The sequence below is a fragment of the Echinops telfairi genome, unplaced genomic scaffold (assembly GCF_000313985.2).
Source record: "Echinops telfairi isolate 266 unplaced genomic scaffold, ASM31398v2 ScPeMD7_3;HRSCAF=10, whole genome shotgun sequence".
Lineage (NCBI taxonomy): Eukaryota > Metazoa > Chordata > Mammalia > Afrosoricida > Tenrecidae > Echinops > Echinops telfairi.
Window position 1 is genome coordinate 21,250,386 of NW_022103899.1, and position 27,925 is coordinate 21,278,310.

Consider the following 27,925-nt stretch of genomic DNA (forward strand, 5'->3'; position numbering starts at 1 on the left):
TGGTAAAGGAAGAAATGATTTGTAGCCATGAAAGAATTAAGGTTTTATATGTGCGTGGTAGATTAACAACTGCTAAAAAGGGATTATTTTGAATGTTCCATGAGTGTACAATCAATGCTTTGTCTCTCTTTAAATCCCCTTAGGAAAAGTAGAAATGAAGGTACACATGCACACAAAGTTTTGCCTCATTTGTTTGCTGACATTTGTATTTCATCATTGCAACCATTGCCATGAAGACCATGACCATGACCATGGCCCTGAAGAGCACCACAGACATCACTGTGGAATGACAGAATCGGAGTCAAGCAAATTTTCAGTGCTGGATGCTGAAAATCAAAAAAAATGCTACATAGAAAAACTTTTTACCCGTTATGGTGAAAATGGAAGATTATCCTTTTTTGGTCTGGAGAAACTTTTAACAAACTTGGGCCTTGGAGAGATCAGAGTAGTTGAGATTAATCATGAGGATCTTGGCCACGATCATGTATCTCACTTAGATATTTTGGCAGTTCAGGAGGGAAAGCATTTTCACTCACATAACCACCAGCATTCCCATAATCATTTAAATTCCGAAAATCAAACTGTAACTAGCGTATCAACTAAAAGAAACCATAAATGTGATCCAGAGAAAGAGACCATTGAAGTTTCTGTAAAGTCTGACGCCAAACGTCCACATGACCATAGTCGGCGACAACATCATCACCATCACCCGCACCATCACCTGGATCATAACACCACTCGCCATTTTCATAATGATTCTGTTACTCACAGCGAGCGTGGGGAGCCTAGTCATGAGCCATCAACAGAGACCAATACAACACAGCAGCGCGAAGTTAAGCAGCCGAGACAGAAAAAGAGAAGAAAGGGGAAGAAAAGTCATGACAATTCTGAGGTGACCACACCAGGTTTCCTCCCTGGCCATGATCAGGGTGAACAGTATGAGTACAATCAGGTCTACAAAGCTGATCGTGCACATGGCCAAGGCCATTCTAATACACACCTTCCACAACATAATGGTCATGATTCAGGCCATGGACACCAAGGTCTTGATCATGATAATGAAAGTGAACTTCGACATACTAGCAAGCGAGAAGCTTCACATGTTAAAAAAAGTGCAATTTATTCAGCTGCTAATCACAAAGATCATAGTGAAGATGACCATCAACATGATGAGGTGAGTAGGAGAAAGATTCTGTAATTCTTACCCATTGTGAAATATTTTAGCTAACGAGAGGGGTCACATTGGAATAATTGTCTAAACGTATTTCTGGTACGCAGCCATGAACAAAAGAACAACCAAAAAGATCAGATTGAAGATTTTACTTATTGTCCGTATTTTTTGTTGTTCTCTAATTTGGCCTCCTCAAATGTAAATGTTTATAGGTTTTAGAGAATAGATTTATTATTTTAATCCTTTATTTTTCTATCCTACTTAGGACTTATTTCACTTTGCAAATTGCTTTTCCCTGTTACCAGTATTAGCTGGCTTATATATACTTGAAAATCGTCCCCCTCCCCCACTTGTGCTCTTGGGAAGTAACCAGAGCAATTGCTTTTTCATAATTAATTTATCACTTTAATTACTTGGTGGTTCCCAGTCATTGTTCTAGCTCTGTTAAGTATTTCACACACATGGTCAGCTGTTTCCCCGTGCCATGGTCTGTTCAAAATGTCTCTTCACACGGAAAATATACACCTTCACGTTTATTTGCCTGCCACTCTGTCCCTGTGCCCCACCCTCAGGAGGGGTTGTTGTTTTTTTTTGTCATTTTATTGGAGCCTCTTAAGCTCTTATAACAATCTATACATCAATTGTATCAATCACAATTGTGCATATGTGGCCACCATTTTCAAAGCATTTTCTTTCTGCTTGATATCAGCTCCTCTTTTTCCTTCCCTCCCCCACCTTCCCACCCTCGTGAACCCTTGATAAATTATAAATTATTATTTTCTTATACCATCCAGTGTCTCCCTTCACCCATGTTGCTGTTGTCCATCTTGCGTGGGTGTGTGAGTGTGTAATACGTTGATCATTACGATCAGTTCCCTCTTTAGGAAGTATTGTTTTAATTGCTGCTATCCCAGTTTTTGGTGTGCTTGTTTATTTTCATTAAAGTCAGTTTGTTTGGTTGGCAAACAAATGTAGAAGGAACATGTTGTTTATGTAAAAGTAAAGTATGGGTAGTCTTTTTCCCATTCCTTCAGCAGATGTAGGGGAGAGATTCTACCAAGGGAAACACCGGATAGAGGTAAAGCCTTATTTCCCTTCGAAATTTTCATACTCTTTCAGATGCATTTGAATTTGACTGATTCTTTGAGTTTTGTTTTTAATCATTCATGTCAAGCATATCTTGTTTCATTAATGCCATATCAATGCCCCAGTTTATCCTTATTGTTAGCACTTTTAATAGTGGAATTTTAGAAAACCTCGTTGGAATCAGAATCTTAGTTACTTATATGAAGTAGGTTCAAAAAGTTTGTGGAAATATGGAATTAAAAGTTGATGAAATCTTTCCATGAGCTTTTTCAAACTGATTGGGTATATAGAAAGTGCCATAGGAAAAATGTAAGTGGTGGGTAGGCTTCTTCTGTCTCTTGCTTCAACAGCAAGTATAGAAAATGACCCTTATCTATTTCCCATTTTTATGGAGATGTATTTTACACATAAATGAATATCTTTTGTGTTTCCTTCCTGGGTAAATCATAGGATTGGGTTTTAACAGTTTTAAACACTGATATTAATGTATATATTAAAATCTTACTGTACTTTAAATATATTATTAATATAGATAATGTCCCAGAGTTTCCCTTTCTTTCTTTCTTTCTTTCTTTATTTATTTTCATGGTCTTCTAATTGATAATAACTGGACATTATCATACATGCTAATTGTTTGTAAAAGGCCTGGGGGAGTATGTACTACAAGACCTGTTGAAGTTGTATCTTCACAAGTCTAATGCATCCTGGGAATTCTCAGCAGTTCTGGAGATGTTTTGTGTCTTAGATAGTGCAGTGCCTCATAATTTAGACTGAAGGGGAATCTTTTTTCCGTTGGTTGTTTTGCTGCCATAAGAAAATTCACGTGGTGAGAGAAAGCGAGTGAGACAGTACGCCTCTAAATAGAGTGGGCATGCCCTTATGCTTTAATTTAAGTGTTTGTTTTCACTCGGTGTTAAGAACTAAAACTTGTTTACTTTTTCCCCTTTCTGTTTTATTTTGTTTTTTAAAGTTTCAGTGGATGGAGCTGCCTTTTGTTGTTGTTGTTCTTATGTTAGTTTTTCAACTCTGTTTTTTGTCTTTCAATAAGCATCTGTCTAGAAGTTCCGAAGATCATATTATTTGGGGGGTGTTGTAGATGGTGGGAATGCCTATGTTTTGAATTACTTTCAAGCAAAGTCATTTAAATTCTCTAGATCTATCTAACACTTCTTCACAGATAAGAATATCACAAATAACTGATGCCTGTAATCTGACTAGGGGGCTGAATCTTCTCCCCCATCAGAATCTTAGGGAATGCAGTTGTAAATCTTTCCTTGAATTGCAGGAGGTCATTGTCTCACTCATTGGAAGGGAACAATGGGTAAATCTCCTAAACAGTCTTGGGTAAGCTAGTCGAATAGATTCCTATCGTAAATTCATATATAAGAATTGATACTTATCTGTTATGACTGCCATCTATTATAAGTATCAATTCTTATATATGAACTTATTATTATTTTCAAGTAAGATGTAGAATATTAACTGTTACACAGTAATTTTTCTGCATAATCTTGAAGATTCTCTTGTACTTAATTTGCCTTATTAATCTTTTCACAGTGCTTGAACGTCACTCAACTGTTAAGACAATTTGGTCATGATGTCAACTCTCCTATCACACCTGAACTCTTTACATGCCTTTGCCCTGCACTGTTATATCAGATTGACAGTAGACTTTGTATTGAGCATTTTGACAAACTTTTAGTTGAAGATCCAGAAAAGGAAAAAAATCTTGTTCCTGACGATAAGTCAAATGTAGGAGCGTCAGGTAAGAAATTTAAATGTTTCCTCTTCAAAATCACCTAATAATAGTTAATGTTCTGAAGTAAATGTAAACTTCCAAATTTGCCTGCCAAACCTAATTTTGTTACTACTTTAATGACATTGTATATTCCTGTACAGCATTTAATATTTTCATTATATTGCTAATCTCTTTCTAATATCCTTTATATTATAATATAAGCAAGAGTACACTTGTTTATATTACAAAGGAGGAAAAGTAAAACTGAAATGAAATTGGTGTATTCAGTGACAATTCATTTCAAACAAAAACAAAATACATAAACAAGAGTATCCCTGAAAAAATGATTTTGATGTGACGTACTAATTCAGTTTTATTTTTATATACTTTTCATGCTCTAATATGAAATACACTACATTATTCTATATTGACTCAAAGTTCTGAGTTCTTTACTTGATATATAAGGTATTCCATAATGTGTTCCTACCTCCTACTTACCTTTCCCTTCAAACAACCACTATTCGTTTCTTTTTCCTCTCTTGACTCTAACCACAAGAAACTGTTAGTAAATCAGGCCTAATTTCTTCCATTCCTCTCTACTTTTGTCCACTTTCACCTTATTACTTAGAATGCCTGCTCATCAAAGATTCAGCTCGAGGATTCTACCTCCACTGACCATTGTAGGCTTTATTAAGTTCCTTATTTCCCTCTGGATACCTCCATCTAATGTAGACAGTGGAAATTCGTAATAATTGGGTCACCTGTCCTTGTGCTTTAAGTTGTTTAAAGGTATGCCCGAGTCTGTCATCTTGGCATTCCTAATCCTCAGGATAAAAGATACTTTTTAGCAAAAAACAAGCACTGGCTTGTAAACTAATGTTCATTGCAGCATTCTTCATAATAACCAAAAGGAGGAAATAAGCCTATTGTCTATCAGAGGAATGGATAAGTAAACTCTTATATATACATACAGTGAGATTAAAAAAATTCTGATACATGCTATGGCTTGGATGAACCTTGAAATCAGTGAGTGAAGTAAGTCAGAAACAGTAGCACAGATATTGTAGGATCCCACTTGTATGAACTCTTTCGAGAAGGCAAATGCACAAAAATAAAAGTTTACTACTGCCACTGGGGAGGAAGGCATGAGAGTTGTTTCTTGGTTACTGAGTGTGTGTTCAGGATGAGGTGGAATTTGGGACCTAGATAGTTGTGGTGATGGCACAAGATGGGTATAATTTATGTAAATGAATTATATACTTAAAAGTGGTTAAAGTGACACACGTGTTTTGTATACATATGTATATAATTGCTTAACAATGATAAAACTGTATATAAGGAAACATTTGCCCGTTCAGCATTTTTCACATGTACCTTTAAGGGACCCAGGTTGTTCACCATGTAGCACAGCCATCACCACTGTATATTTCCACATATTCCACCACCGTTTGTGACATACTTTGTACCACAATGCATTTAATGAATGTTAAAAACCAAAAAACACAAATTTATTGAGTAAATTGCTTAGTATTAATCTGTCACTTTTGAGTTATAATTTAGGGGAAAATACTTGTTAAAAATGAGTCTTTGAAGATCATTATATGAAAATGTCAAGTATCTCAGTGCACTTTGTTAATAAAATACTCAGAGAATGATTAGGCTTTTAGGAACCTATATTCAAAACAAAAACTTCTTCACTTTGCAAAACCATGGTATAATTGTTGTGAACGTAGGTAGTAACTAAATACAGTTCTGGTTGGTAAGCCCAGTAAGTACTGGCACTAGAAAATAGTAATTAGAAATGACTAAAATGTTATGTTTGAGTCTGTACTCAATATGAATTCTTGCAAGATAAAGAATTGACAGGACAAATGTTTAAAACTTACAGTGGCAGAGTAAAGAAAACAGGTTTTAGGAATAACGAATTCCATTATATAAGCATTGTATTTGGAATAGAGCCCAAATCAAACCAAGCTCACTGCCACGGAATCTTTCCTGACCCCGAGTGACTGTACAGGATAGAGGAGTAGTAACTACCCCTGTGGGTTCCAACTGCATCTTAAAAAAATTTTTTTTAATTAAAAGATCATTTTATTGGGGCCTCTTAACAGCTCCTAACAGTTCATCAATTGTATCTAGCATATTTGTATATATGTTGCCATCATTGTTTTCTAAACATTTACTTTTTATTGAGCCCTTAGTATTAGCTCCTCTTTATTTCCTCTCTCCCCCGCCCACCCTTGCGATCCCTTGATATATTATAAATTATTGTTTTCATATCTTAACACCAACCTCTGTCTCCCTTCCCCCATGGTTTCTGTCGTTCATCCCCCTGAGTGGGGTGGGGTTGGGGGTGCTGGTTATGTGTCAATCATTGTGATTGGTTCCCTCTTCCTCTCCTTCTCTTCCCCACCTACCCCCTACCCTCCTGGTATCTCTACTCCCATTCCTGTGCCTGGATTCCATGTGAGCTCTTATCTCTTACCTGTACCTGTGCACATGCTCCGGTCTAGCCCGTAGTGAGAAGCAGAACTGGGATCATGATAGTGGGGGGTGAGGAAGCCTCAAGGAACTAGAGGAATATTGTGTGTGCCATCGGTGCTATACTGCACTTGGTTGCCTCATCCCTTCCCTGTTAGTTACCCTTCTGTGAGGAGATGTCCCATCAGACTGTGCATCTCTATTGGAGCAGAAAGCCTAATCTTTCTCTCAGGGAGCAGCTGGTGGTTTTGAACTGCTGCATAATCCACTATGCCACCAGGTCTAAATATCAAATTTCTTATCTTGAACACAAAAGGAAATGCTATCAATACATAGTAAAGAAATCCATCACCCACTGTCATTGAATTGATGCCCCTTTGGATTTCTTCAATGTAGCTCTTTCCAGTATCAGCCACCCTCATCTTTATTCTGTACTTAGTATTGAGTGCTATGCTAAACACTTTCACAAGGATGTTTCAATCTAGTGTACTCATGGAATCAGTACTTTCATTACTTACATATGGTGAGGAAAGTGAAGCCTAGAGAAGGTAAGTAACTTGTGCAGATTTATTACACAACTGGCATATAGTATCTTTTTCTCACAAAGCACCTAGGTGGATTTGAACCACCAACCTTCCAGTTAGTAGCTGAGTGCTTAACCACTATACTCCTCTTGGAGTCTCCTCTTGGCCATCTGCTACTGAAATGTCAGCCATTGACAATTCTGTGAATCTGCTGGATGTCAACTGCTTAGTAGTGGTGGTTTTTGTTAGGAGCCAGTGGTTCTCACTCATAGTTATCCTATATGTTTGGGTATACTGGGCAGAAGAACTTGGCGATTAGAACAGAATGAACCACTGCCGCCTGGTGTCCTGCCCCACCCTCATAATCATTGCTGTTTTGAATCCATTGTTACAATCACTGTGTCCGTCCATCTCATTGAGGGTTTTCTTTTTTGCTGACTACCAAGCTTGATGGCCTTCTCCGGGGGCTGGGAACATGTCTAAGGTACATGGGGTGAACTACCACTTTTTGTCAGTTTTTTGTACTGTGTTGATTTGCCTGTTGTGACACAGGAAACTGTGCCACTGACATGTAAAATACCAGCAAGGTCACACGTTGTGGACAGGGTTCAGAGGAGCTGACAGACTGGGAAGAAGAACTTGTTGATGAGCTTCTGAAAAAAATGGCAAATGAAAACATTGTGGATAGCAATGGAACACTGTCTATAGGAAAGTATTAGAGATGCACATATTGCTATAAACATTCATGTAAGTATAGATTAATCTGTATCAAAAATCTAAGAAGCGTCCTCTGGCAGACAAGCTCAATTCAGTCTAGAAAGATCGATAAAGGCAGAGGAGGAGATTCACCCACTAGGTTTAAAGCTGACCCTCCACAATCAAACCCGTGGCCTTGGAGTCAACTGTCTCCTAGTTGACCCTACAGGAAAACCCCTTTTGGTTTCAGAAGCTGAAATCTCTATGGAACAGAAAGCCTCACCTAGTGGTCAGCAGATCAAAGTGTAAACAGCTGTGCCACCCCAACTCCTATACTGTCTGACCTGAGGGCAGAGAAAATGAGTCCTCTTGCCTGCGTCCTGATGATTGCCCTTTGTAGATCAATAAACATCTGGAGAGGCACAGTGCCCCCTGGATGCCTATACATTCTCCTGGGGCAAGAGAAAGGAAGCCCTAGCTCTGATATTATTTATTATTCTTTAAAATCCCTGCAGGGAAAAAGAGTGACAGGCTCGTTTCATCTAGAGTTAAAACAGTCTCTTTTTTTCTTCAATGCTTTTAAGAAACCGTAGTTGTTTGTTTTATTATCAGTTATAGAATATTGCCCTTTAGAGTTGTCTATATTGCAATATTATCATAATCCATATATTGTAATGAAGATGTTGACAGGTGCTTGATGAGCAACAGTGAAAGTAACACCCTAGGCAATCAGAAAAGCCGTAGAGGAAATTGTACTGCTCTGAAAACAAATACATTACTAGTAGTGAATATTGATTAGATGCTTGCAGGTGGTTATTAGCATTGTCAGAAATGAAGCTCGAATTAATTATGTCCTGATAGATGTTAATAATTGTTACAGAGAATGCCCTGAAAGTAATTATTTTTAATGACTCCTGCACCATTAAGAAAGGTTAACTTCTTCTGTATAAATCTCCCATAGTGACACAGCTCCTACCTCATTAACTTTGTTCAAAGACTGCTGTAAACCAAATATGCTATGTACTGTGTATGGTAGAAATCATTTGTTTCAGAGATTGGCTCATTTAGTCATAGAGTTGACCCTAGCTTAATTACCAAGGGGGGTTGTGAATAGGCTGCTAAGCATTTTCTGCCAATTAAAATGCTGAAACAGTGTAGAAAACTGCCATCTTGCACATGCTTTGAACCAAGTTAATTAGAAAGTTTCCACAGATGAGCGCTTCTTTTTAAAAGAATGCATTTTCTCTCCAGATAATGAGAAAGGGACGTGGTGAATAACTAAGCTTGAAGACCTTTAACGCTTTAAGTGACCTAATTTGCAGAATAAGTGAAGCTTGTTTCAGACATTTAGCGTCTTTTTATTGCATATGGTGTCTTGGGTACAAATAAAAAAAAAACATTTGCTAGTTGAATTTAAGAGTTTGCATATTGTTAGTTTAGAATAAGTTTTATAGAAGATGCCATTTTTCTGTTTGCTTGCATTTTGTTCTGCCCTTTTATACATCATACTGAAAAATTGTGATGGAAAAATTTGGTTAGAAATCAATTTGGTTAGAATTGATTAGACAGTTCTAACAATTTGGCTAGAAATCAAAACTGCTTTATTACCTGAATTGCACTTTTCAGTGCCTGAGAAATTATGATACATTTTATGTACAAATTAATACCCCTAGCTTAAATAAGTAATAAATTTTAAAATGAGTACTAAATGATAGAAATAAATATTTGAATACAAGGAAACAATTTAAGTAGAGTCAATTCAACTTTATATTTTCTATAGGTCAATAGGGTTATAGTTTTCGTGAACAAGATTTATAAATAATTAGGACATGAACTATTAGTTTATTGTTATAAAACTAAATTTATTAAACCTCAGCAATAAGTAATTCAGGTTAAAAATAAAAACCATATATTTGTAATAGCAGGCACTTCCCTTAGGGACCAGTAGAAATACTTTGCTCTTGAAGTGGTTGTCAGGGAAGAGTTGCCGTGTAGAAATAAATGAACCTTTGCTGATTTATATGAAAAGGAGAGTCTGGCTCTTTATCTCTGGGTTTCTGTGCACTGGCAAGAATAAGTTCTAGCTTATGTAAAATGGGAAATACTTTAATTAAATCTACTAATACTTTCACTACCATTGATATTAGGATACAAAAGGGTATTTGAGTAGTTTTATGTAATTACAAGTCTGTTTTTTTGTCCCATTCTATCTACCCTAACTAATTAGCTCAGGTTTTGAAATATTGATTGCCACTTAGATTAATAAAGTTATTCTCATAGTTAATTTCACTTTTCTTATAGATCTTTCTCTGAAGCCACCTCTGTGAGGTAAATACATAATTGATAAATCACTTGGCCAGAGTCTCTGAAACTTCTAAGAATAGATTGAGGACTTGACATGTAGTTTGACTTTGCCATTATAACATTTGACATGTTTGTGACTTAGCAAACCTTTTAAGGTAGGAGGACATTGATTTATATTTGCATTTTCTAAATTGTACACTGCAGGATGCTGGTTTATATATTCTAATAGGTTTTTTGATGAAGTAAGTCAGAAATGCTGCATATGTGTACCCCTTTAAGAATACAATTTTTTACTAAACTTACAGGTTCTGTGGAACATATTTAACCCAGCATTACCAAGATTTGCATGATTATTAAATTCTTGCTTTCCTACTAAGATCTGGCTAGTCCAGAGGATGTACACTGGTACAGATAGGAACTGGAAACACAGGGAATCCAGGGTGGATGATCCCATCAGGACCAGTGGTGTGAGTGATACTGGGAAGGTGGTGGAGGGAGGGTGAGTTGGAAAGGGGGAACCCATTACAGGGATCTACATGTGAACTCCCCCAGGGGGACAGACAACAGAAAAGTGGGTGAAGGGAGATGTCGGAAAGGGCAAGTATGACAAAATAATAATTTACAAATTATCAAGGGTTAATGAGGGAGGGGGAAGTGGGGAGGGAGGAGGAAAATGAGGACCTGATGCCAGGGTCTTAGGTGGAAAGCAAATGTTTTGAGAATGACGAGGGCAGTGAATGTACAAATGCTTTACACAATTAATGTATGTATGGATTGTGGTAAGAGTTGTCTGAGCCCCTAATAAAATGAGTTAAAAAAAAGAAATACAATAAAACAATTGTCATTTTTGGGAGGATATTTAAAAAAAAAAAAAGATCTCAGTTTGGGAACAGACCAGACAGCACCTAATAACCACAGCTTTATACATTGTGATAATAGCTATAATGTTGATAGCTTGAATAGTAAGCAAGGAATTAATTATGAAAGGAGCAGCATAAATTGGCAACTCATGGACTGTGTTTATAATTTCCAACTGCCCATTAGAGCAATGTCTATACTAAAGAGTACTCAGACTGTTATTATAGTAGCAACATGCTATTGTGCTCTTTATGTGTTATGTTCCCCCAAACAACCCAATTGAAAAGTCTTTTTAGTTCTAAAATTAGTTTTTTGTTTTGGTTTCTTATCAACTGAAAACCTTTTAAAAGGTAGTCTTCAAAATATATTCACAGCAAACACATTGTTTCCTTTTGTTGAAAAAATGGAGAAGCCCTTTTGAAGAGTGAAGTAATATAGCCATGTGAAGATTATTTCTAATGTGCGCAGGTGTGTGCTCTCCTCACAGCCACCCTCTGTGGGTACCAGAAATATTTCCCTGTCCCGCACCATCCCCACAGCCATTGCCAGTGTATCAGTGTGTCTGGTTGAGGGTCTTCTACCAAGCACAGTGTCCTTCTCCATGGACTGATACCTCCTAGTAACATGTAATTAGACATGTACTGAAGTTTCCTACCCTATGTTAAAAGGTCAGCATGCTGGCTATACTTCTAAGACTGATTTTTCATTCTTAGTATGTGGTATATTTAACATTCTTCACTAACACCGTAATTCAAAGGCATTCTTCTACAGTCTTCTTTATTCGTTGTCCAGCTTCTACATACATATAAGGTGATTGAAATTACCCTGGCTTGGGTCAGGCACATTTTAGTTCTCAAAATTACCTCTTTCATTTTGAACACCTTAAAAGAGATGTTTTGCAGTAGATTTGCCCATGGCTGTGAACTCGTGGATTGTGGATATAAGTAAAATGAAACCCTTGACAAAGTTATTCTTTTCTCTATCTATCATGATGTTGCTTATAAATCCAGTTGTTAGGGACCTTGTTTTCTTAATGTGTAATCTGTACTATAGTCTCTGATATGTAAAACTTCAAGCCCCATTCCCTTTCAGAGCAAACAAGATTGTATCACTGCATATCACAGGTTGTTAGTGAGTCTTTGTCCAATTTGGATGGTCCAGTTTTTTGGATTTTTTCCCTCAGCATACAGAATTGAATAAGTATGACGAAGGAATGCAGCCCTGATATACACTTGGCATGATTTTAACCCATGTGTTGTCCCTTGGTTTTGTTTATACAGATTCTATATGACCCCAATTTTAGTGTTCTGGAATCCCCACCCCACTTTTAAAACTTTGAAATTTTTGTTGTTCAATAACCAATTTATTGACAGTCATATCACTATATGATCAACAACATCAATTTTTAACACATCCACATGTATATAAATAATATATGCATATTTCATACTCATTTTTAAAAGGCAGCTTTTCAAATTTGATGTAATAATGGTTCATTGAACAATTCCAAGGAGTATCATTCAACTTGTATTCTAAACACATGGCCCTCCCAAACACGCAGTGCAAATGCTGTTCTCTGGAGTTGGGCAATGTTAAGGCCTTAGACTGATGAAGGGTCTCTTCTCCTTTGTGGGATTCTGTTTCCTCGTGGTTTGAATTTACGTTAAATATCACAAGTCCCAAAGATTGTCTAATCACGAGGTATGCTTCAAAGCATTTCTTATTTTACTTCACAGATTGGCTTTCTCTAGCAGTCAAGAAAAAGGATATAGTTATGACAGCCGATACTTAAGGATTCTGTCCCTGGAAATGTGTCATAATATGTACCTGTATGTGCACCTATGAATTCACAAACCTGGCTACACACAGATTCTCTTCCCTGACTACACATGTAAACACTGGTCTAATTAATTTCATATCCAGATTTAGTTCATTAGCTGACATTTTGACAGGTTGATTTTCATCCAAGTGAATTTTGGTCAACTTACCATTTAGTGACTTAATTTTTGGTGGATTGATCTAAAGTAATTTGAGATTGTGAACTCTCCTCCCAGAACGTAGAAAAATGATTATGTTTATGTAACCTTTGTTGAATCTTTCCTCACATTGTAAACACCCTTAACTCACTCATTGGCCATCACGTCAATGCAGCGAATAGCGACCCCATCGACGGGGTGGAACTCGCCCTGTGGGATTTTGAGACGGTGAATCTTGATGGGAGTAGAAGGCCCTCTTTGCCCCAAGAACCACTGGTGGTTTCAAACTTCTGACCTTGCAGTTAGCAGCCCAAATTGTAACCACTATACCACCAGGACCCCTAAAATACCCTTAGCTAGAAGTTAAAATTATGAGAATTCTGTAAAGAAAATAATTAGTTGAACTTAATTTATTTTCAAATAATAGTTTAAATTATTAACAATTTAATTACATTTTTCTTTAGTGACTAGTTTTTAATAATTATAGTTATATATTTTAATAGGGATTTATATTTCATTATTTTTAATATAGGAAAAATATAAAAAGCATATTTTAACATTAATATGTTATTGGCCTGTTAAATTATGTAAGTTATTATTTTAAATGTATGCTGTATTAATGGTACTGTCTATATTAAGATACAGAAATTTCATTTCTTTTGCACATGCCTTAATAGGCTAATCCAGAAACAAATGAAGATATATTTTGTAGTGTTGATTATAAATAATACTAGGAAAAAAGAACAAATCAGACTAATAAGATTTACTGAAGTAGATTTTAGGTGATATGGATTCTTTATTCAACATCTTAGCCTGATTATATGAATTTTCTTGGACACTGGCCTAGCAATGCATTACCAAAAAAAAAAAAAAAATGCAATACAGACTTTTGGGTAAAATAAAGGTTCTATTACACTTTGGATCAAAACAATTTTAATAGTAAGCACTTGCTAATAGTTAAAAGGTTATCCAATGTGTTTACTCTGCATAATTTTATGTTTTCAGTCTTATGTGTAGCTTTGGTGACTCCTGTACACATATGTTAAATTACTGCACATACACAGTTGTTATTTTTCCTACAGAGTACTTAAGTATCAAATTACTGCCTTTTTGAAATCTCATGGTGCATTGACTGATTTAAATTATTCCTACATTGGCTTATCGTAAAATTAAGGGAAAATATAATTTTTCCTTCAGATGGATATTTTCCTGTCTAAGAGGCATTTTATATTCTGGCAGTGTTTCTCCTATGAGCCTGTGTCCATTTGATGAGAACCACTTTGTCTCTCTCTGCTCTTCTCACTCCACCTTGGACTCACGGCCGTGGGGGTGATGCCAACCGTAGCGACCCTTCAGAACAGGGCAGGACTGTGCCTTTGGGCTTCTGAGACGCTTCTTCTATTCTCATCATTTTCTTTTTTATATTTAATATTAGGCTTACAGAATCTTCTTTAATCTACCATTCTCCTGAGAAGTTAAAACATTCCATCATATATTTCTACTCAATAGCCTGCCTTTAAAACTAAATATGCAAAAACAATTATAATTTAGACTGCTTCTTTACACATCATAACTGAGAATTAAAACTGGAAAACAAAAATACCATTTGATCTGGTTATTCCATTTCAGGGATTTTTTTGTTTTTTAAATTCACAATATTCACATGAGGTTGCATTTATAAGATGATGAGTGAAGCATTGCTTGAAAATAGAAATTAGGGCTCAGCTAGGTAAACGGAATTGAACAGATATGACTTTGAGACTCTATACCTCTTAGACATTTAACCAGTCTCACTCTAAGTGCTTTACAAACTCCTTCTCTGAACACTTGCCCCCAAGACTGCTCTGCTTTCTGCCCTAGTGTCTCATTCCATCCTAGCCCGTGGGGCCAAGGACTCACTCATTCTCGGCCTCCTCAATTCCCATGCACCTGTGAATGCCTGTAGCTGAGGGAGCAGCTGGTGGTTTAGAACTGCTGACCCTATGATGAGTGGCCCAACTGTAACCCCCACACCACCAGGGTTTCTCCCATCCTTGAAGGCCATGAGGAATTAGCTACAGTATTAGTGTTTAATATTAGACTAGCATGTCCACTGGATAAATACAATTTTATTGATAAATTTCATCATTTGGTGAGTTATTTTAAGTTTCATTTCCTTATCTTCTGCTTGTCTTTGAACATTTTAAATTATCCTGATAGTTAGATGTAGTTTGCCTTTGGTCTCATTTCCTACAACTTAATATTGCATCTTTTAGCAAGTGTATAGTGTTTTCAAATTTGATTAGGAATAAAGCACTTTCAATTAAAACCTTTACAAAATTGGCACTCTCCAGTACATTTTTCTGTTCATCCACATTCCAATAAGAATGTTTTGAATTAGTGTAGCACCACAGTGTGGTGGGGTCAGATCGGGCCAATTCCCACACTGTCTTCAGTGTTGTCCCCCATAGGGCTATGGGACAGTAAGAGACGTCGCTAGACCAGAGGATGTACACTGGTACAGATAAAAGCTGGAAACACAGGGAATCCAGGACAGATAACCCCTCAGGACCAATAATGAGAATAGTGATACCAGGAGGGGAAGGGGAATGTGGGGTAGAAAGGGGGAATTGGTCACAAGGATCTACATATAACCCCCTCCCTGGGGGGTGGACAACAGAAAAGTGGGTGAAGGGAGACATCGGACAGTGTAAGACAAGACAAAATAATAATAATTTATAAATTATCAAGGGTTAGTGAGGGAGGGAGAGGGAGGGAAAAATGAGCTGATAACAAGGGCTCAAGTAGAAAGAAAATGTTTTGAGAATAATGATGGCAACAAATGTACAGATGTGCTTGACACAATGGGTGTATGTATGGATAGTAATAACAGCTGTATGAGCCCTCAATAAAGTGATTTTTTAAAAAATGTTTTGAATTACTAACTTTTCTATTTTAGGCTATTCACATGAAAGTAATTTCATATTCTAAACAAGAGTGTCCCTCTTTCCCCCTCATTTGTTTCTGGTAGTTTATCTGCTATGGATGCCCTGGAATAAGAACAGTGCTCAGGATTTTCCCTTTCCCCATCATATTTCTGCTTCTCACAAGTCAAAGTGTGTAAACATTTCTTTTGAGTTGTGAATCACTTGTAATTATGTACTGAATTTAAAAGATAGCAGATGGTATAGGTCAAACTGAAGGAGAGTAAATTTGGAGAAGTTTTCATGAGAAATAGAAAAGTATTCTTTGTAAAAATAAGAAATGAAACATTGAAGTGATCAGTAATGCTCCCACGTGTGAATGTACTTCAAATTTGGGTTACTTTGTAAAATTCTTACAAACTTCAGTTACAAAGTTTGACAGTGATCATAATGCATTAGATTTTTGTGTTTCTTTGATGCTAGGAATAGACTTTGTAATTATATTCTTTTAAATAAAGAGTTCTAATTCTGTGGCTCTGCCTGTAGACATTGGGAAAAATATTTGTAGTCTGGATATAAAAGTAAATGACAGTCATTTAGGTCACTTACTAATATGGTGTGCCACCGAAGGTACCATGTCTAATTTGATCTGTTTTTCTTGGTCTTTATTGAAATGGTCAAATTACATTATGAGCATGAGTTTGTTTCCTTAGAACAGCATTTATATAAAGCTGCTCAAGGAGCATGTCTTCACTGGCTCATTTAGGGAGCCCTGGTGATGGTTGTCTTTTGTTTACTCTGTGGAGCTTTGTTATTGTATATTTGTTTATATTGTCATACTAATGTCAACTGTTTCTGTTTTTCTACAGCTTGGATTTGTGGTATCATTTCTATCACTGTCATTAGCCTGCTCTCCTTGCTAGGCGTGATCTTGGTCCCCATCATTAACCAAGGATGCTTCAAGTTCCTTCTCACATTCCTTGTGGCACTAGCTGTAGGTACGATGAGTGGGGATGCCCTTCTTCATCTACTGCCCCATGTAAGAAAAACTTTCCATTTTTTTTTAAGTTTTAAAAAACTAAGCTGAAAAGAGTTCTTCATTAGAAAGATGTGACACATGAATCTGATGAAGTATTTTATTTTTCTATTTTCACAATCTTAATAACAGATGTTAAATCAATTGACTGCTTATGTCACACCACTCTTCGTAAATGCTCATTGGATAAAATGTGCTACTATAGCAGTTCTGAAAATGAATACTTATATGTAATATATTCATGAATGTGGCTATATAGGGGATAAAAGTTATGAAAACATCTTAGCCATAATCAAACATCTTGAGGGAATGAGTCACGGGCTCAGGGCCATAGCTTTTGGGGACACCAAGTTCAACTGGAATAAGAATTGCCCACAAAGACAATGCTTTACATGCTACTTTGTGAGTGGTGACTAGCATCTTAAAGTTAAAAGCATCCATTTAAGATGTGACTGTTGATTTCTCTGGAAAACCAAAGATTCAGGAAAATAATTAGTCAAAAAGACTAATGGTCCATTTGAACCATATCCTCCTGAACTAGAAGAACCAGATGATGGTCAGCTATCAGCAGTGACCACTCTGAGCAGGATCACAGTAGAAGGCCCTCGTCAGAGTAGGAGCCGTAGGTAAATGGAATGAGAATGAAAGTCATAGAAGAGATCAGACTTGCTAATCTCAGAAAGACTGGTAGCCCCCAGGGCTATGGCTCTTAGACACCGCTTGTCCCCGGATCTGAACCCTCTCTCTAGGATAACTTCGGCCAAATAATAGGCATATAAAGTGAACAGTAATACTTCTGAGAATGTTCTCCTCAGGATAATCAAATATATGAAACCAAAATGAGCAGCATTTGCCCCCAAAGAGTTCAGAAGGCAGGAAAGGAGAAATGGAAACAATAACACAGGAAGTAGGTAGAGGCTTGTTACATTGTAGGAATTACAATCAATGTACTGAGTCAAAATGTGTATAAATTTTTGTTGTGAGTTGACAGCGTATTACTTTAAAGGGAATGAAATTGCACAACAACAGAAAAAGTCTATGAATGATGCATCCTTTTATCTGTGTGACGTATCAAGAACGCCTTTAGAAGAGAAAGGTGTGTCGGGTCTCCTGTAATGATGGTGCCTGTAGCCACCATGCCGCTGGCGTCTGTGCGTGAGCAGGAACGGCGGTTGCAGAGTCGACCTTTGCAGCAGAGTTCCTCGTCTGAGGAGCCAAACAACCGCAGATGAAAATATTCAGGGGGAATAAAAGAGTGGTCAAAGCAATTCTTTAAGTTTACGATGTAGAAAATTATGCACATATTTAAGTATGTCCTCCTACTACTATCTACAGTCCATGTAGAGCTAGCATCTCATCACCACCCTGAAATAATTTATGAGCAGAATCTTCTACACATGTAAAGAGGAACGACACAAGTGATAACTTGCAGATGAATTGGTTTGGTGTTCTGTTTTTGACTAAGTGCTTAGTCATTTATCTGTGTCATACTCATTCCAGTGACTAAGGTTTCTATCATTCCCTGTGATACATACCTTAACTTTGTAGGAATTTCAATGTGGGCTTTGTCTTAGAGTTACTGTGGAATATAATACTTTTAGGCCACTGAGTCATGAAGAGGAAGACTATGTATCTTTAAGTGGGGCAATATTTAGGGAACCTTTTTTTTTTAATTAGTTGGGATTTAATACATATATCATTCCATATTTCAGTCACATCAAGTAGGATGTACAGTTTCTACACCAGTTTCCAAACATTCCCTTTCTACATGGACCCCTTGACATCGTTTCCCTTGTACCCTCCTTCCACCACTGTACCCCCTTCCCCGCAAACCCCTATTCTACTTGCTGTCCCTCTAGGTTCATTGATCCTAGGTTTCACATACCGAAAAACGGAAAAGCAAGTAACACAGCTTCAAGAGGGGGACCTCCAGTGACATAACACCTCTGAGATCCACTCTAATGTGAACAAACAAAAACCGAAGAAAACAATACAAACCGAAAATACAGAGAATTTTGGAAACCAGACAAGATCCAGCCAGCATCATAGGGGCTATCTACTGACAAAGATTTTTTTTTTTTTAAACTGACAAAGTTTTAACTGTTAACGTCAGATTCATTCCTTCGATCTTCAACAGGGAAGCTTCTAAGAAATTATTTTTAAGGAGAAAAGTTACTTTACTTTTGTCTGTCAGGAGATTATAATCTCAGTTTTAAAACTAGCATTACAATGACTTGTTTAAAATGCTCTCTTCTTATTAATAGTCTCAAGGTGGACATGATCACAGCCATTCACATGCTCATGGGCACGGACATTCTCATGGGCACGGACATTCTCATGGGCATGGACATTCTCATGGGCACGAATCTAAGAAGTTCTTGGAAGAATATGATGCTGTGTTGAAAGGACTTGTGGCTCTAGGAGGCATTTATTTGCTATTTATCATTGAACACTGCCTTCGAATGTTTAAGCACTACAAACAAAGAGTAAGTTTTTAAAGTTTTTATTTCATTTTCTGAAATGTAAAATTCAAAGCAAGGATCATCTTTTTCTCTCCATCTGCTAGTCTTAATGATTGGTTTGGTGTGTGTTACATCTCTTCCTGTTTCACAGGTCATACAGCAAAAACCTGACTCTGGTGTTTGCCATTTTATGTCACCAGAGTTAGTTTGACATTCATAATCAAGATAGATCACTGTGGGTCTCAGTTAAATTGTGTTGCATATTGCCTCATTGATTTATATAAACTAGAAAAGCTATTGGCCAATGTATGCCTCTTGTAAACAGCATAAACATAAGCAGAGGCAAATCTCATCAATATTTTTGGATAATATTTTCACCGTGTGACTTTCAGTGTAATACCTTTTAGTGAGAATATGTTTATGCACCCTAATTCTTTTTCAGCAATGCCTTGAGAATGGTAGAATTACTAAAGATCAGGTTAAGGGGGCCTTGTGATCATTATTCATAGTGACTGACCATTTGGGAGATGGTGCTTGAACTGTTCACTACATACCTTAAGATTATGCAGCAGTTTGTATTTTGTGCCTCATTTAAAGAGAGTTATCTCCAAAAAAGCAATTTCAAGGACACAATCATTCATTGTAGCGCAGACTTCTCCTTACTCACTTGCCTCTGAAACTCTCTTTAGTACAACTCAGTAACATGTTGTGATGTTTCTGACTCATCACAGGAAGATCAAATTATTTTGAGTGTCCTGTGCTTAAGATAGTGAACTTAAAGAACATTTTGAGAAATTTCCCATAAAAAACAGTTAACATTGAAAACCATCTTACAATTTGTAAAGGCAAGTATCTTTTTCCCCCCTCCCTTAAAAATTCTGAATAGTCATGGACTCTACTGTTTACAGTTAAGATACAGCTCATGCTGTTTTTGAGTTTCCATCTGTATGTTTTGTGTATGTCCCTTGAAACGAAATGGATGTATTCCAGATTTCACTCACCTACAAACTATGTGACCAAGACCCCTTCTCCAGGATTCCCAGTACCTAGCTACATCATAGACAATAAGTCTTAATTATCACCTGTATTTTCATATCATATTGTGTGTGAGTAGTGTATTTAATTTTAATTCTCATAATTTAATCAGGGCCTCAACCTCTCTGGTTTCTTTTAAATGGGAAAATTGTTACCAAGATTTCCAGCCTAGTGAAGTTTCATTTGAGAAATGATAAAAGGAACTGAGAAGGTTCAACTTGGAGAAAAATCAGAGAGACGGTAGTAGCATCTGTTGTTTAAAGGGTTGTGGAGAGGATCAAGTAGTTAATTCAGATGGATGAATGAAGAACAGTGGAGTGGGATGGATGCCAAGGTATCGGGTGGGAAATAGTCCGTTCCGGAGAGGACTACAGAGTAGTATAGCAGAAAGGTGCTAGCAGCTTAAACTCGGGTGGTAGCATAAGACTTGGGGACAAGAAGGTGATTATTGGAATTATTTAGATGCAAAAATTGATAAGAGGACTTGAGAAAGATAAGTAAGAGTCCATTTCTGTACCCAAGCTGAGAACACAATCTATTACATTTTACAATGTATATCAAGACAGTTTAGAGCTACTGTACAGCCCTAATTTTTTAAATCATGCATTTAATAACATTTAAACAGTCTAAGAAAAGATCCGTATTTCAGGAGAAGTTCAAGTTTATGGTTTTTAGGAAGTTAATCTCGTTTTGATCTTAATTGAATTTAAATTTATTGGCAATATTAAAAAAAATTTTTTTTCAAAACTGATGTAGTAGAAAGAGGTCTTCAAAATGTGGTAGGTTTTACCATAAAATATAAAATTGTGGGATATAAAAAAATTGAAATAAAAAGGAATCTGGCCAGATTAATCAATATGTACATCTTAATGATGAAAAGGACACGAAGTGCCCTAAAATGAGCAGCAAGGTATGTGAAGGACAGGAATTAGTGGTTCGTGTAGAATGGACATCTTGACAGGGTTTCAGCAACTGGGAGACGGAATAGCGATGTAGCACGTTTTGAAGAAAGTGAAAAATCAGAACCAAAGTGCCGGTAAGTAAGTAAGCAAAATCCTAGCTGGTGTTGAGACTTTCTTCTTTAGTCCTCAGTCCCTGTACAGACTGTACTATTGCTAATTCCTCGATCCTTAATAACCACTTATGATTAGTAAGTAAGGACAGGTTAAATTATGTTCATTCTCTGATTAAGACATGATGAGCAAACTAGACTTTAATGAAAAGCTATTAAGGAATAGACCACTTCTATGTATCATCTCATTTAATCCTCATTCGAATCTGCCATTTTCATTTTATGGATGGATATTTTGTGTAATCAAGTTTCACAAATGTCTGAGTCTCAGAAGTAAGCTACAAGTTTGGGATTCTACCTTGTTTTACTTCTTCCATTTTGCCACATTCAGAAAATGTATTAAGTACAGAATGATATTGAAAATAAGATTAGCTTTTGGAACTTCCTGTTTCCTTTTACTATTTAATAAGTACTAATTATATGTATTTCATTGAGTGGTTATAATACAGGGCTTCAAACTGGCTTGAACTGGTGCATACACAAAAATCAGAGCAGACCTGAACCTGTGAAGTGTGGCCATGCTGTGTGTACCAGCACACTCTCAAACTTGGCCATCATCTTTGAATGGTCATCAACTTTATGCGGGGCCTTGTTATCCCCAACTCTGCCAGTCAGGAGATTTGGTTGTTGTGCAATGGTCATGTTCTCCTTGTTTTCTTAAAAGATTGTGTTTCTAGAAGAATGTCAACCCAAAAATCTTTCCCAATACAGTGACTGTTCTAGTTCACCCACATTTTACGAACTTGGGTCCATGCTGGCTTTACTTCATGACCATGAGGAAACGGAGAAGAATTGGTTCAAAGCTCTGCTATGTAGTACAGTACCATGTACCCTATTGTTGATTTGGAAGCATGTAGATGAATTGAACTTTTAGCTGTGTGTTCAAAAAATGCAAATACCATTCAAATTTACCTGGAGTTTTCATCCAGTCAGACTCCTTGAGTGAGTTCTTAAAACATTTCTCACCCCTTTTCTGCATAATTTAACATGCATAATGTCATGAATATTACTAGTTTGCTAATTGTGGTTATAATTTTATACTAACATCCGATGTTTATTGCAGGGAACACAGAAATGGTGTCAGAAGCAGAGTACAGAAGAATCAGCTATTGGAAGGAAGCTTTCAGACCATAAGTTAAATAAAATCCCAGAGACTGACTGGCTCCAGCTCAAGCCTCTTGCCGGTAGACAGCATTTCTGACTAACGATAGATTTTTAAAACATAAAAATTCAAATATCTCAATATGCCTATGTCATTTGAAATGTCTCGTGGTTTCTCTAACTAGTGTTTCTAACTTGTAATATAGAGTCTCTTAGTCATAATTTTATTTTTAATGTTTTTGTAGTTTCAGCCTTATTGATTGCTGCAATGCAAAAACAGTTAACTGTGTTACACATCAAGAAGTATTTTGCACTTCTGTGCAAAGGAATGAGTTAATTAGTGGATGAAGACTGTCTAAGTTGTGATGAGTGTTAGTTTTACTGTGCAAACACTGTCCTTCATCTGCTGACTTACTTCGTCTGGGGAAAGGGAAGCCGACCTTGTTTCATCACCTCTCGGCACTCAAAATCTGCTCACCCGTTTATTCTGTTGCTTGATAGATACAATGAGGTAGCTTGCACTTTTCTGGGTAACGTGAAAAGGTATTCTTGACTTACTTATTTCAATTCTTTCTGTTTGAACTTGTGCTTCCCTTCAGTGTACCAATGATTTTATGCAGAAAAGAGGCAGTTTAGAATTTTAACTGTAGAACTGTGCCTCAAAATATAAATGTCATCTTTGTCATACTGAATTACTTTGGAAGATTTCTTGGAACACTAGGAGAGAGGCCAACCTCATCTTTTAAGAGAGCACACTTTTGTTTTTGTCACGTGGACCTCTGAGCTTCCTTTTAGCTATGATCTCTGAGGAGAGTTGTGTAGCATCTGTTGGGCACTGAGAGAGAGTTGTCATCCTTGTGTGGCATTGGGCAACTCATTTAAATGTTATATGCTTTTGTTTTCTTAAATGACGTAGATCGACTCTAAGATTCCTTCTTTGTCTGAAAAATGGGCTTTATTTTGTTTTCCTGTAAATTCTATAGTAATTTTCATCTTTGGTTTTCAACGGTTATATGATGTGCTCCTTTAGTTTTACAGTATCTCCATGCTTTCTAATGTTCTCCTCACTTTGCCTGCTGTGATCTTATTTCCCTCCTGGTTCCTTCATTCACAGTATCGTTCGGACCTCAGAGATCCAATTTTGTTTCATGTGTGTGTACATGCTTGTTTTCTTTTATTGGAATTCAAAGGACATTGTTTTGGAATGACTTCTAAGATATTTCTGAGGGAAATATATTAAGAGTTTTTAAAAGATAATCACTTAAGAAATGTTCGTTATACTGCTCTTCTGCCTGGGTTAAATTAGCAAACGTGCATGCGTTTACTTGTTGATGAAGCATATCCTTTGCTATAAATATAGGAACTGATGACTCGGTTGTTTCTGAAGATCGACTTAATGAAACTGAACTGACAGATTTGGAAGGTCAACAAGAATCCCCTCCTAAAAATTACCTTGGTGTGGAAGAGGAGAAAGCCCGGGACCATTCTCACACTGATGGGCTGCACAGCGTTCGTGAGCATGATCTCCATGTGACCACACATAACCACCACGAAGAGAGTGAGGCTGCGCTGAAGAAGCATCCCCATCAGTGGCACCACAAGCATCCCCATCACTCCCATGGCCCGTGTCATTCTGGATCAGAGCTGAAAGAAACAGGAATAGCTAACATAGCGTGGATGGTCATCATGGGGGATGGCATTCACAACTTCAGTGATGGGTTAGCAATTGGTAAGTGGACTTGAAAATTGGATTATTCGTTGTTCTCTAAGACCTAGTCTTCAGTGTGTGCACTAATCTTACTTGTAATATGTAAGATCAAAGTTTGGCACTTAACTCTTAAGCTCATCTCATACATCATTCCTGTTTGCTTGTTTCCAAAAGCTGTGCTGATGAGTTTGATAGATTTACTGGGGGCATAAAGGGGTGATGTCAGTGGTTTTGTGGAACATAGGAACAAATGTGCCGGTCTTTGCTTCTGTAGTAACTTGCTGCTTATTCAAAACACAGTGCCGCCCCAGTGCAAAGACCACCTTAGGGTGTGTATGTTTTAGACATATTTATACATCCCTGAGTGAGAACAGGTTAATTTTAACCTTGGGTTTAGTTAGTTTCACCATTTTTGAAAAGGTGATTAAAAACTATAATGTTAGAGATCCATTATCCCGAGTTAAAGTATATTTTATTAGAATTTCCCCTAATGTAAACTTACCAGGAGAATATTAAATGTGATCAATGCATGATTTTATATGAGATACTATTAATCATTAGAAGCAATCTTTAATATCTCTCAGAGATCAGAGCACAGTTCTGAACCACAGTAAAGAATATGCCCTCTCTTATTAGTTTAGTCAGACACATATTTGCCTCTGAGTTCAAGTTAAGCTCAGAGTTTATGAGCGTATACTTTGTACTGTTTATACCTATAAACAAAAATATGAAAGCGAACAAAAGCATAGACTTATAAGATGTATAGTCGCGTATTAGAAACAGTTACTGCTTCCATGCTGTGAGTGAATCGGAAGGTTACGCAAGTGAGGAACCACTTCAGTGGGGAGACTGGCGGGGGGTGGTTTTTCTTTGAAGTAGCTCTTTCTCAAATTGTCTCATACTACTTATCCTTTGCTAGATGTTCAGAAACTAGAATCTAAGATAAGCAAATATAGTAACAAATAATATATTCAGACACTAATTTAGATAAATGAGAGACTGTATTTGTCATCATTAATCAAAATGAAAAGCCCAAAACCAGTAAATGCCCCGTGATATTTTTCCTTCCTAGGAGCAGCTTTCAGTGCTGGATTGACTGGAGGCATCAGTACTTCCATAGCTGTCTTCTGCCACGAGTTGCCGCATGAATTAGGTACTAGAATTTAAACTGGTTACCACAGTCATGAGAGTTTTTTTTCCAATTGTAAAATAAACCCAATTTCAGAGATTTTTTTTAATCAAAAAATTATTTATAGCAAGCCTAACGTGTCATAATTGTAAGACATATGCTGGTATCTTACCAACTCATCATTGCCTCATCATTTCCTTGGACAAGTTCCGTAGTCTCTATCTCTGTTCCATTGAGCGCTAATCCACTTCATTAGAGACCTGCTATCACTTCTGAAAATGTGGCTTCCTTCGGAAATCAAAACCTTCCACTTGATTTACTTACATATAATTCATCACTTGCCTCCACATCATCTGGCCCCAATCCACACTCTTTTTCAGCCTCACCTGAAAGTGTGTCATGTCACATGTTTTCCACTTCCGCGAAACTCGATTGACCAAACCTGCATGGTGTGTGCTTAGACCTGTTCCCTAGTGACACCATCTTTCTCTTCTGTTTGTCCTGTTCCTCTATTTCTAGTTTGTAGTGTTAGGATTATTTTCTCCAACTTCAGCACCATCCTCAGTACCTCAAGCCTTGGATTACTTCTTCCTCTAAATGTCATCACTTAGCTATTTCTGAATCCTTCTTTGGTATTTAGTGTATTTCCTTTGTAGATACCATAATTCTTGAACTATAGGTTCTTTTTGCGCAGATACTGTCTCGTACACTCTTCTCTAAATGTTAGATATTGCTGATACTGGTAGAGATTTCCAAAAGATCTTAACTGTTTGTTCCCTTGGTTGAGCTTTATCTTAGAATTGTCCTTCTCGTGTTAATAAAACACTGACTTGCCAAATAGTTTCTTTAACACAATTTTTTAAACCCAGTTCTATAGAAATGCAATTTATCCTTTCTGTCAACTTAAATATTGCTTTATATTTTCAGTGTTTCACCGCTTTGTAAATTTCTCAGTAGTTGATATGAGCAGTAATGCAAATTTGCGTACAAGCATGTGCATACATACGCACACGCTCGCACATACACACACTCATCCACACTGTACTAGGAAGGCCTCTAATGCCCCTTCCTGCCTAGCCACCCATTAGCCCCATAAATGGAGCATATCACTTTGCGACGGAGTAGAGTTTAACATAATTGCCCTAGCCCCCAAAAATCCACTTGGTCACAGAATTGAACACAAGATGTCTTAGGGATAATGTGGTTCTTTTCCTACCACTTACTCTTTATCTCTCTGTAATTTTTGATTGAGGAGGTGACAGACAAGGAATGCTAGCAACAGAAAGAACAAATGAACTATATACTCGTATAGTAATGGTCAGTAAGCCATTGATACCCAATGCAGAGTTCTGAAAAAAGCTGGATTGGAGAACTCAACTGAGGCCATGACTCCTTACTGAGGCATTCAGACCCCAAATCTCTACCTATTTACCCCAGAAACCAGAAATTGTGATGTGACTGCCTCTGTGAAATGAAACAGCACTGAAGTACTTTGCTCTCTGCCAGAGGAAAAGGAGAGTGTGACTTCATGGAAGTATCAGGCTTTGCATGCTCCAAAAGATTTCATCTCAAACCCACAAGGGCAAGTGGGGTCACTGTGAGTCAGAATCGACGTGATGGTAGTGAGAGTGAGTCTGAGAGAGATGCAAACGTAGGGTGGTGTAATATGCATAGATTATCCGTTTACTGTGCCGTTTTCTAGAAGAGACTTGAGCACCCTGCAATTTGGTGCCTGTGGTGACAGGTAGTTTCCTAGAATCAGTCCCCTGCAGATAGATAGCACTGGCTCACATTAACAGCTTTGGTAGCACATCTCACTCATTGTCTGAACTGCCATCCCTTGTCAGATGGAAAGAAGGAATATTGCTTCACTCAACTCGTTTCGTGGTAGTTGTGGTTACGTGGTGTGTGCTTTGATCAAAATTCACAGGGCCCTATTATCAATAAACAAGAGAATTGTACATGTAACTTAATGTACAATTTTTAAGCATTAAATAAAAGTAATCCTGAATCTTCATAATTCTTACTGTTTAGTTTATGGGCATTTGTAGTCACATTTTGGGCTAAATCAAAATGCCCCTTTTGCACAGTTGGTGGGTGAATTCATAAAAATATGGTGACATATAGAGGTCTAAATACAGGCACGTACATATGTAAATATATTTATATGCAAGGATGGGGAAATAGATCTATGTGTGTATATTTATAGGTTTGGTATTAAGGTAGCAGAAGGACCTTGGACCTCCGCTCAAATACTCCCTCAATGCAAGAACACTTTGTTCTATTAAACTGGCATTCCATGATGCTCACTTTCCCGACACAATCACTGAAAACAAAGTGGGAGCATAAGCAAATGTGGTGAAGAAAGCTGATGGAGCCTGGCTATCAAAAGATATAGCATCTAGGATCTTAAAAGGCTTGGAGATACACAAGTGGCCATCTAACTGAGAAGCCACAAAGCCCACATGGAGGAAGCACACCAGCCTGTGTGATCGATCATGAGGTGTTGAAGGGATCAGGTATCAGGCATCAAAGAACAAAAAATCAAATGATTGTGAATGAGGGGGAGTGTGGAATGGGGACCCAAAGCCCATCTGTGGGCAACTGGACATCCCCTTATGGAAGGGTCACGGGGAGGAGATGAG

General features: G+C 37.2%; 1 protein-coding gene across 2 annotated transcripts in view; it reads left to right on the top strand.

The window, feature by feature from the left end:
• Positions 1-27,925, top strand: part of SLC39A10 (solute carrier family 39 member 10) — a 52,625-nt gene that overhangs the window by 17,481 nt on the left and 7,219 nt on the right. For both annotated transcript variants that reach the window (XM_045295755.1, XM_045295759.1), the window contains exons 2-8: positions 144-1,174; positions 3,815-4,022; positions 16,607-16,776; positions 19,038-19,259; positions 22,406-22,526; positions 23,804-24,172; positions 25,224-25,304. In XM_045295755.1, coding sequence (XP_045151690.1) covers positions 155-1,174; positions 3,815-4,022; positions 16,607-16,776; positions 19,038-19,259; positions 22,406-22,526; positions 23,804-24,172; positions 25,224-25,304 — 2,191 coding nt within the window. In that variant the 5' untranslated portion in view covers positions 144-154. The remainder of the gene's footprint in view (positions 1-143; positions 1,175-3,814; positions 4,023-16,606; positions 16,777-19,037; positions 19,260-22,405; positions 22,527-23,803; positions 24,173-25,223; positions 25,305-27,925) is intronic.